The sequence below is a fragment of the Myzus persicae genome, unplaced genomic scaffold (assembly GCF_001856785.1).
Source record: "Myzus persicae strain clone G006 unplaced genomic scaffold, MPER_G0061.0, whole genome shotgun sequence".
In the NCBI taxonomy this organism is placed as follows: Eukaryota; Metazoa; Arthropoda; class Insecta; order Hemiptera; family Aphididae; genus Myzus; species Myzus persicae.
In genome coordinates, this window is record NW_019102203.1 from 614,017 (window position 1) to 625,897 (window position 11,881).

The 11,881-nt window shown below is 28.5% G+C and overlaps 1 protein-coding gene across 1 annotated transcript; it reads right to left on the minus strand.

Annotated features, from left to right (window-relative positions):
* Positions 1 to 4,970: 4,970 nt before the first annotated feature.
* On the minus strand, positions 4,971 to 10,940 carry LOC111031555. The gene is made up of 13 exons (XM_022311558.1): positions 10,884 to 10,940; positions 10,712 to 10,822; positions 9,021 to 9,084; positions 8,700 to 8,752; positions 8,557 to 8,641; positions 8,099 to 8,186; positions 7,921 to 8,023; positions 7,741 to 7,848; positions 7,454 to 7,642; positions 6,915 to 7,093; positions 5,906 to 6,004; positions 5,559 to 5,708; positions 4,971 to 5,022 (listed from the first exon to the last, which is right to left on the minus strand). The coding sequence occupies exons 1-13, from the start codon at positions 10,938 to 10,940 to the stop codon at positions 4,971 to 4,973; spliced, it is 1,338 nt and encodes a 445-aa protein (XP_022167250.1).
* Positions 10,941 to 11,881: the final 941 nt, after the last annotated feature.

Sequence of the window (11,881 nt, forward strand, 5' to 3'; positions counted from 1 at the left end):
TATCTTGCTCTAGCTAGGCTTTTATATTTTCATTTTAAAGCGAGTTATGATTATTTGAAAAATGTAAATTCCTTGTACATCTTAAAATGTTCATAACTCGTTTTAAAATTAAAAGACAATAAAAAACCTACGAGTTACCCTAGGTAATAATCTTACATTAAACTTAATAAGACGTCATTCTACTCTAATTTTAGAATGTATTTTGATTACAATAATTATTGCGAACCTAAAATTTGCTATATTGCGAGTGGTCAAAGAGAGAAAAAAAAGCGTTGACGTCTCTTAACATATATAGAAAAACATTTGATTTCAATAAATTGTTGTCACAATCGCATTGTTCAATACATGTTGTTAATACATTTCTCTTCTATAGTCAATAACGAACTTATCGCCACATAATAATGCCACAATACGAGTGAAGTATATATTCCCATATAAATGGCTCAATTCGAGAGACTCTTGATGTCAGTGAAGTTGGCCCCCCCAACTTTTTCCGATTAATTTCAAACCTGAACAAATACTTTGCAAATACTTTGCAATAATTTGAAAATCTATTTTTAGAATTTGAAAGTTTCAAATTTAGCTGTGGCAATCATTTCAAAATTGGGGGCGGGGCAACTTCAAGTAGCTCCCACCCCACATCGTCAGATCGATCTCAAGCCGGTGCCAATATTTTGTAACAATTTGCAATTTCACTTTTAGAATTAGCAAATCAATTTTTTTTTTATTGGCGAACATTACGAGTTTTTTGTCAAGACTTTGAATTGTTCGATTGATTCAAAAATTATGCCAGTTTTTTGAAAATTCATTCAAATCGGTTTTTAGATAAATAAATCTAATTTAAATAAATTTAATATATTTATATATATATATATATATATATTATATTATATACTCCTTTATTTAAATATCCAATTTATAAATTCTTATTCAAATTGACTACGCTAAAAATCTAATAAAACTTTATTATATTAGTGTAGGGTTGACTTATATTAAAGAATACACATTTTTGCTACTGTAAAAAAAGCAACCGCGATGAAAAAAATGTAAAGTAATTAGTTATTTACGACATTAATAATAAATCATAATAATAATATTTATTTTGATGGCTGCTGTATGTCAAAATTAAAATAATGAATTATGTTTGCTTTCAATTTTGAACTCATTTGTTTATCTAAAAGTTGATTTGGAATGCTTTTCAACTATTTTTTGAATCGATCGAACAAAGTCAAGATCCTGCTAAAAAACTTATAATATTCGCCAATGAAAAAATATTAGTTTCAAATTCTAAAAATGAGTTTGCAAATTATTGCAAATTATTTACAAAATATTGACACCAGTCCAAGATTGATCAGACAATATGGGGGAGATACGTGAAGTTGCCCCCCTGCTGAGTTTTCTGATATTTTATTTCTAGGCCTAGGGTACTAGGCTATAGCGGGTATAGTTTAATATTTCTTGGGCGAAGGCTTAAAAAAAGCCTTAAGTTTAAAACCCTTGCCCCGGCGAGCGCACTTTAATCGCTCATTATAACAGCGTTATAAAAAAAAAATAACTTTTTAAAATAAAAACACTTTAAATAAATGTAGACTCAGCGAAAGCGGAATATGTGTACAAAGATTTAGGACTGCAGACACACTGAATAATTGCTGGATCTTGAAAAGGCAAGATTCCATGTCAATGCAGTAGTTAGTGCACGCTGTTATAATGAGGGATCAAAGTGCACTAGCCGGGGGAAGGGTTTCAAACTTAAGAGGACGTAATACCCGCATGTGTTGTCTCCGTCTTACAAGTGCGTAACATGGCAAATTGTACACTCAGCGGAATACGTGTAACTCCGTTAGTTTAAAAATTAAAGTGAATTGACCTCTTATAAAATCTAAAGGATTATTAACTATTCAACCTCATAGGCTTTTTCTTTTATTTTTATTTTAAAGCGAGTTATAAGTATTTTAAGATGTATAAAAAATTTACAATTTTAAAATACTTATAACTCGCTTTAAAATAAAAATAAAAGAAAAAGCCTATGAGGTTGAATAGTTAATAATCCTTTAGATTTTATAAGAGGTCAATTCACTTTAATTTTTAAACTAACGGAGTTACACGTATTCCGCTGAGTGTACAATTTGCCATGTTACGCACTTGTAAGACGGAGACAACACATGCGGGTATTACGTCCTCTTAAGTTTGAAACCCTTCCCCCGGCTAGTGCACTTTGATCCCTCATTATAACAGCGTGCACTAACTACTGCATTGACATGGAATCTTGCCTTTTCAAGATCCAGCAATTATTCAGTGTGTCTGCAGTCCTAAATCTTTGTACACATATTCCGCTTTCGCTGAGTCTACATTTATTTAAAGTGTTTTTATTTTAAAAAGTTATTTTTTTTTTATAACGCTGTTATAATGAGCGATTAAAGTGCGCTCGCCGGGGCAAGGGTTTTAAACTTAAGGCTTTTTTTAAGCCTTCGCCCAAGAAATATTAAACTATACCCGCTATAGCCTAGTACCCTAGGCCTAGAAATAAAATATCAGAAAACTCAGCAGGGGGGCAACTTCACGTATCTCCCCCATATTGTCTGATCAATCTTGGACTGGTGTCAATATTTTGTAAATAATTTGCAATAATTTGCAAACTCATTTTTAGAATTTGAAACTAATATTTTTTCATTGGCGAATATTATAAGTTTTTTAGCAGGATCTTGACTTTGTTCGATCGATTCAAAAAATAGTTGAAAAGCATTCCAAATCAACTTTTAGATAAACAAATGAGTTCAAAATTGAAAGCAAACATAATTCATTATTTTAATTTTGACATACAGCAGCCATCAAAATAAATATTATTATTATGATTTATTATTAAAGTCGTAAATAACTAATTACTTTACATTTTTTTCATCGCGGTTGCTTTTTTTACAGTAGCAAAAATGTGTATTCTTTAATATAAGTCAACCCTACACTAATATAATAAAGTTTTATTAGATTTTTAGCGTAGTCAATTTGAATAAGAATTTATAAATTGGATATTTAAATAAAGGAGTATATAATATAATATATATATATATATATATATAAATATATTAAATTTATTTAAATTAGATTTATTTATCTAAAAACCGATTTGAATGAATTTTCAAAAAACTGGCATAATTTTTGAATCAATCGAACAATTCAAAGTCTTGACAAAAAACTCGTAATGTTCGCCAATAAAAAAAAAATTGATTTGCTAATTCTAAAAGAGAAATTGCAAATTGTTACAAAATATTGGCACCGGATTGAGATCGATCTGACGATGTGGGGTGGGAGCTACTTGAAGTTGCCCCGCCCCCAATTTTGAAATGATTGCCACAGCTAAATTTGAAACTTTCAAATTCTAAAAATAGATTTTCAAATTATTGCAAAGTATTTGCAAAGTATTTGTTCAGGTTTGAAATTAATCGGAAAAAGTTGGGGGGGGGGCCAACTTCACTGACATCAAGAGTCTCTCGAATTGAGCCATTTACATGGGAATATATACTTCACTCGTATTGTGGCATTATTATGTGACGATAAGTTCGTTATTGACTATAGAAGAGAAATGTATTAACAACATGTATTGAACAATGCGATTGTGACAACAATTTATTGAAATCAAATGTTTTTCTATATATGTTAGGTGTCGTCAACGCTTTTTTCTCTCTTTGACCACTCGCAATATAGCAAATTTTAGGTTCGCAATAATTATTGTAATCAAAATACATTCTAAAATTAGAGTAGAATGACCTCTTATTAAGTTTAATGTAAGATTATTACCTAGGGTAACTCGTAGGTTTTTTATTGTCTTTTAATTTTAAAACGAGTTATGAACATTTTAAGATGTACAAGGAATTTACATTTTTCAAATAATCATAACTCGCTTTAAAATGAAAATATAAAAGCCTAGCTAGAGCAAGATAATAGTCTTACTCAAAATTAATTTCATAAAAGGTTAGTGCACTTTAATTTTAGAAATTATTATGATTATATTCGTTATTTAAAACTTAAAATTTACTGTATGCGTGAGGGTCAAAGAGAGAGAAAAAATGCGTTGGCATTATCACAATTTTTTTTTTTAAATTAAAGGTATATTTCTTTTATATTTTAACTAGTATATGTGGATAGAACATAATCATAGGTTGCAAGTTAATATGTCAACATCTCCATATTTTCTTTGGTTTTCTGAAAATATAATATAAGAATATAATTAATCATAAAAATTGTATCCACTGTAATATGAAGTAAATACAATACCTACCTCATACACATAATATATACACCAATATACATATGATATATATAATTAATTGATCTATATGTGACTAGCCATTTAATAAAACCCTATATAAAATGTTATTACTGTAGTTTTGTGTATAAAAAACAACTATAAATACTAACTAGGTACTAGTTAACTCGCACATTTATATTATTTTTATTTATAGTATATACGTTTCTAGAGTCTAGACCATCGTGTGAGGTGTTGTAACAATTAAATTAAAAATCATTGTCCTCAGAGTTTAGAGTTTTAGACACTAGTTATTATTAACCTTATATTTTTTTTCTTATACACACACAAGGTTTTTCAATGTGGTTCTCTTTGCAATTCAAAATCATATTAAATCCAGTCATAAATATTATATTTGCATACTTTTGTTATATGCTTAATAAGTTCAAATTTAATTTTCTCTCTCTACAGAGAAAACTGCCCACAGTGCTACTGCCACAGACATGCCTATGTTTTCATATTAAAAGATAAATACGTTATCCAACATTTCCAAAATATAGGAAAATGCTATTATGTATTTAATTATTATGTCCGATGATTGGTTCTGATGACGTCGAGTGTAGTTAGTACCTAAATTTAGTTTATAGGCATTCGTATACCTACATCAGTGTATTATAGTGTATATAATATATATAAATACATATTGGTACTTAACATATATAATGTTTACTTACATATGCATATTTCTTAATTCCTTTTCTGCCTCTAGTATGTTTGGCTTTCTGAAATCAATTTCATTGCATCACATTATTTTTATATTACATTTTGTTTCTAGTAGTTAAATATAGTGTAACCGTCTTACTATTCAGTATCTTTTTATCTTGGTAAAATAAATTATTTTATATTTTAGCTTGTGTTTTATCATATTTTTTAATGAATAATGACTTTTATGATAAAAATATGAAGTTAAGTGTTAAATTTAGTTAACTTAAGTTTATAGGTAATTAAATCCTGAGCACACCGGGATAAAACAGTTGAGTACGTATATAGGTGGCTCAAAGTACTAGAAAAATAATAATAATTTATAGTGTAATAGGTAGATTCTGTATCGCCACAATGATAATCTAATATTTGAAAATATGGTCTTAAAGCATAACTACTTAAAAATTCCTAACATCAGAGTTCAAATATATTTTTTTGAATTAAAATTAGTTGACTATTATAGCAATGACTATTATACCTACTACAAGCATCTTAATGACGTAATCGTAAATGTATTTGATGAAATGTTAAGAATATCATGTTATATATTTTATACCCTTTATGAATTATTTGCAGCCTCTTTAATCTGTATTCCCAATCGATTTTCTTAGGGGTGTCTTCTTCCTCCCCAGTTGGCTCATCACATTTTGGACCAGTGGGAGTTGCCCGGTTTAAATATGATGTTCTAATCTTGCGTGATTTACGGCTAAAATGGATTTATTATAATGACGATAAAAGATGTGTTATTTTAAAAATCACCATCACACAAAAAAAATCAAACATTTATAATTTAATAGAAAAATGTTAATAAAGCCTTTGTAAGACAAAATTTTTTCGTGAAAATTAACAAATTATTTTCTGTTTAAAATTTCATATAAATAGGAAACGGTTGAATTTGTCTACCTGTAACTTTTTTTGGGTGTTACTTTCCTCGCTGAAAGTGGAGCTGTGTTTGTAATTTTCATCATGGCTGGTTTCCCACATGACATACACGATCCGTCCCTATAAAAACAAAACAATGAAAGTTCAGCCACAACTTGTAATATTTTAAATTGATACACTCAATATGGAAATACATTTACTAAGTCCATTTCATAGTATTAAATATAAACTAATGTACTAATGTACCGTCTCGTAAACATTCACGGAACATTAAATGCATCGCCCATCGCCCATGATTTGGTCTTAACCTAAGTATGTTACTACGTTAGACAGCGGGCTTTTAATTTTCAGACTAGGCAATAAGTTTGGTATTTATTTTATGCACTGTAGAAGACTCATTGAAAATTTATATTTTTATAATTAATAATATTAATATGGATTGTTGACTACAAAAGGGAACAATTTGGTCCTCCTGTAGTATGTTACATACCATACATTTCAAAATATAACAAATATTTCGATATATTATGTTATATTTTTGTTTAGTTTTATTACGAGAAAGTACCCTGTGACTTGAGTTATAAGGGTAAACAAAATATTATACATAGGTAGGTAGGAAAAAGGTTGTATACTACACGAGTACCATATATTTCAATTTAGTACTCTATCAAATGAATAATAATTAATTATCTTAAATTAACATTTTAGAATCTATAATTTAAATCAATGATGGTGGTATAATCTGTTTTAAGAATTTAAAATTATAATTTTTGAATAAAACAAGTATGTGTTAATTAACAAATAAATAATTTAATTTTATGTACACCCATCTTAGTTTTTGATTATTATTCGTTACAAAAAATATTATTTAATGTTTTTTCCTAAATCAATTAACTTGTAATGTCATGATTTGTGCATTGTACATATTAATTCCTAGTTTGTTCAAAACATTATATTTAAAGCATGAAAAAATGGTAATAAATTAAATAATTATTTGAATATCTTATAAGTTATAATACGTATTACTTACTTGAAAAATCTAACGATACCCATTGCTTCAGGATCCTTTAAAATGTATTCTTTGATATCATTTTTCATTTTATTATGCGACACTGATATCGCTTTTTTAAATACGAAAAAGTCCTCTTTATCTAAATAATGCATCTTAATTTTTTTAACTTCTGATTTAATCTTCTTAAACATATCTCTCTACATTTAACAACACAAACATTATATTATGTGATTTATTTTTGTATAGATACAAAGAAATAAAAAACAATAGGGGGACGAGGTGACCGAGTGGTCTGACCCGTCCGCTGCGACGCAGCCGGTCGCTCTTCGATCCTCGGCCACCGGGCGGCATTTTTCTCCGGACAAGTCGCGGTGACCGAAGAACAAGTGCCGCCATCCCCCAACCGGGCATGGCAGAAACCTACGGGTACCCAATAGAAATGCTGCCAAACAAAAACACACACGTGTTTCCCTCACAAAAGTCCCAAACCCTACAGTACCACAACCTACAGCTAATGGCCCAGTTGCCGAAGCTTAAATCAAAAAAAAAAAAATTACGTGTTTTTCCAAAAAAGAGTGGATAGTTAGGAAATTCGTTCTGTATTCTAAGTCGAATTCCCTAAAATTTCCAACTGACAACCCTAAATACAAATCCTTTCTCTTTTGTGTTCTTCCAAATATTTCTCTAAACATATCTCCTTTAGCACTGATATCCAACTTATTCAAATTTTCGTCTAGTTTTGACCGCTGTAACAAATCGAAAATACTTGAGATTAAGAACGGTATATAGTGATGATCCTAATAACAAATAACAGTTATGCTAATTAAATGTTATAATGATTTACATCGTAACCATATTTTTGAATCTCAAACGCCGAACCCAGGTCTGATAAAGCGATTTCTTTAAATACATCCATTTCACTTTCCGGAGATCCATCCGAATCAGTTACATTCTGAAAGTAAGACAATATACTCAATATACTTTATTACTTCCGAATATTAAATTCAAAAACAAAATTATTTACACATGTCTTAATGCTTTTTTGCAGTACTTTAATCACGCTTTTGATTTTTCTGATTTTACCATACAATTGTTCAATAAGAGTAGCTATCACATGTAGATCGTTACTATAAAACATTTTTTATTATATATCACAAGTATAATATTGTAAATAAAATATAAATTAATTTTGTTAAACAGACGTCTGAATATTATATTCGTGTTTTTCTTCTAAAAACTGGTCCAAATTCAAAGTTGAAGGAACTGAAATTTTTTCCTCTTCTATTGAATCTATTAAAAAATAACACATACATATAAAGCATTTAAAATATTTGAAGAACAAACAAATAAATACTATTTCTTGCGTTTAAAATGTATCTAGGAAACTAATTTGTATTCAGTAAAATAACATACTTAATAAATAAGTTCCACAAACTGTGTAAGATTAGGTTCTAACCTAAAAATCTAGTCAACTAACCCAGCCATGAATATATATAAGTAATATTTTTTCTATTATTTTTTAATACATCCAATGAGGCGGGACCAGCTTCCCAGGCTACATATCTGCATGTTAAGCTGAATAAGAAATTTCAGCAAGGTGCCATCAATTGGATGCCTGATCACAATAGTAAAGAAAAAATATATATATATTTAATATTACCATGTTCCGAAATTATTCCTTCCGAAGGCAGTCTGTAAATGCTCTCTATCTCATCTCTCTCTGACAATGCTTCAAAATCGCAACCCTAAACAAAAAAAAAACATAGTGATTTATATGATTTAACAGACTGAACAATATTTTACCAATGCAGAATTATTGTCTTCATTATTATCTATCTCTTCAACAGACTCCGCTTCTAATAAACAAATTGTATTAGTAATTTAATAAGATTAAAAAAATCAGTAAAAACAAATAAAAAATAAAGAACCACTAAAATTTTTATTCAAAACTATTTTTAAATAATAACTGTAAATAAGTGCATACGATTTTAACCGAATGTCTACATTGGCGTTTTCATTGTACCAAACAATTTTAAAAATATTTTTACTTTTTTAAAACTATTTATAGGCATAAGAAATTTTTTAGCTCAAAAAACTTGAAAATGAATTATTTATTAATATTACCATTTTTTCCCGGTATAATTTCTTCTTTATTCTTATAATTACACGCCTCAATAAATTTGCAACACTAAGTAAAGAAAAAACAAATAAAACACTTTAATTATAAAATGCACAATTTTATTTAGCTAAGGATTAAACATTTCAAAATTCCAAAGAAGATTTTTCATAAAAAAATCATACTTTCACCAAAAATATAAAATATATAGGTATAAACACAGTTTTTTTTATGAATATTTGAAGTTCAAATTTGGAGGAAATTATAAGATATACCTATAAAGTTAAATGAAGAATAATATTTTTAGTTATTTTTTTGTGATTTAAAAATATTATTCGTGGTACCTACATGAAACTTTAATATATACTATCATATTTTATACACACAATGATATTTTCAAATGCATTTTTTTCGACAAACATTAATTCAACCTACTGTAGTACTAACGCCTAATAGTAAAATAAACTACTTTTATCACAATAATATCATAAGCATATCATACTTCGTAATATAGACTGACAATAATGACGATATTATGAAAGAATTGTAGACAAGGTACATGGGTAAAACCATGAGTACCTACACAAGTAACCGACAGAAGACTGAAGAATTATTAATGCAGATGATGCAATTATAACGACAAAAATGTAAATATTACACCAACTAAGACAACGTTTCCTGTAGACTGTGGTTATGCATAACAGTATAAGTATAACCTATGACAAATGTAATCGTATTAGTTACTAATGATGCACTTGCAATTAACTGTACACGATGTGCAAAGTTGTAATCACAGTAGTGACTAGCCTACAACTCCCTTGGCCTAGCCCTGAGAGGAGAGGGGTATCTTCTAGTACAGGGATGACAAACCTTTTGAACACTGCGTGCCCAAAATTAATAATAACCTAATTTTTTTTTAGAGCGTGCCATGAAAAAAATATTAAAAATATTATATTTTGTTATACTATAATTTTATTGTAAAATTAATGTATTAGTATAAAAATGTTAGTTTTCGCGTGCCCACAAAATCATTTCACATGCCACCTCGGGAACGCGCGCCATGGATTTGCCATCCCTATTCTAGTATAAAGGTGTTTATTGAGGAACACCTTGACAATAGGATAGTCACCACCGGTGGAGTGGTACCCAGTTGACCATCTTTTATGTAATTAATGGAAATGGAATTTTTTTTTTTAATCGGTATTGCAACACGAATATGTTATTTACTTATTTTATAATAAAAACATAATATTAACAGCCTAATGATAAACAGCTCAGACAAGATAACAAAAAAAGTTGTCCTGGATCAATTTTTAGGGTTGGTCAAACATTACAGGCCTGCCCTTAGATCATATACTTTGGAGCTACGTGTATATTGTTTGTTACTGAACTGTGTTCAACATATCCCCCATCACTCATTCGATTTCAGGTAACCACAATCACTATAAAATAACTAACAAGTGTGGGGGGGGGGTTATGTTAGACACAGAAAATTATCAAAGTAGCTCCATCCATTGTCTATAGGACCCGCCTATAAACTCTTTGGTACGCCCCTGTGATCATCATTAAAAAAACAGTATGACAGGCCAAAAACGCAAAAAAATAGGAGTGCCAAAGTACACCCCGTCACACCAAATGACACCCTTTTTAACGATACTATAATATAGGCGAGCATATTGTACATTAGGATGTTAAGTACCTGGGCCTCAGTTTTGTCATTTTCATTGAAATTGACGCTCAGAGAATTGATGTTGGACTTCTTCGCGATAAACTCGAGGAGTTTGATTAACAAATGTTGGTTAATAGATCCCTGAAAAATTGTTGATCATTATTTAATATTTAATGCTCATATATTTTTAAAAAGTACTCACATTCTCGGCATCTATTGCCACATGTATCAACTGTTCAAATTTAATCGTGACTGTCATGTTCGAGATGTAATTAAAAACTAATTGAAAAAACTGTATTATTAACTTTATTTTAATAATGTTTTCCAAGAAACGAAAATGGTTTTAAATGATTTTTATTACGTTGTCAACACATTTTTAAATGCTTTAATAAAATTTTTTTGGCCAGCAAAGTAATATATAGATTTATCATAATAGAATACATTTAATAATAATATATTATATTATATACATTTATAATTATAATGTGTATTATAATATTATGTTTATTATAATACTCTATATAATATATGTTATACGGCCTATAGAGGTGTACCTACGGCACAATCATTAGGTAAAAAATCAAGAGTTGTTGGATTATAATTTTTTTTAGTAATCGATTATGATTAGGTGTACACAATTAAACAAAAAAATCGATTAATTAAAAACAATTTCGATTTATCGATTTAATTGAACAGCCGCAATGGACTCATATAATATATATTATATACTGTTAGAAAATAGTAACGCTAGATTTGACAGTTCCATTGAGTCCTGTGGAAGTTATATAGTAAAATATAAGAGATTATGGATGATAATAAATCTTTAATATTTTAATGTATGGAATTCATAGATATTATAATAACATAAATTATTAATTAGTATTAATTAAAATACTAAAATGTACTAATATGTATATAATATTATAGGTAGGTATAAAATATATATCCCAACAAAAATACTCCGTCCAACTCCGTGTAAAAAATAGTTATGTCAAAAAAAAATAGTAATTTATAAAACTTAAGCATTTTAAAGATGTGATATCATGAATTAATGCTAAGTAAATTAAATTAAAAATAAATTTATTCTATTTCAATAATTTATTTATTTTTCAAGAATTTATTTTATTTATAAAGCAATAATTAAGACCTTTTTACAAAACAAATTTAGTAACATTTTTAATGAAAAATTGTTAAATAGTC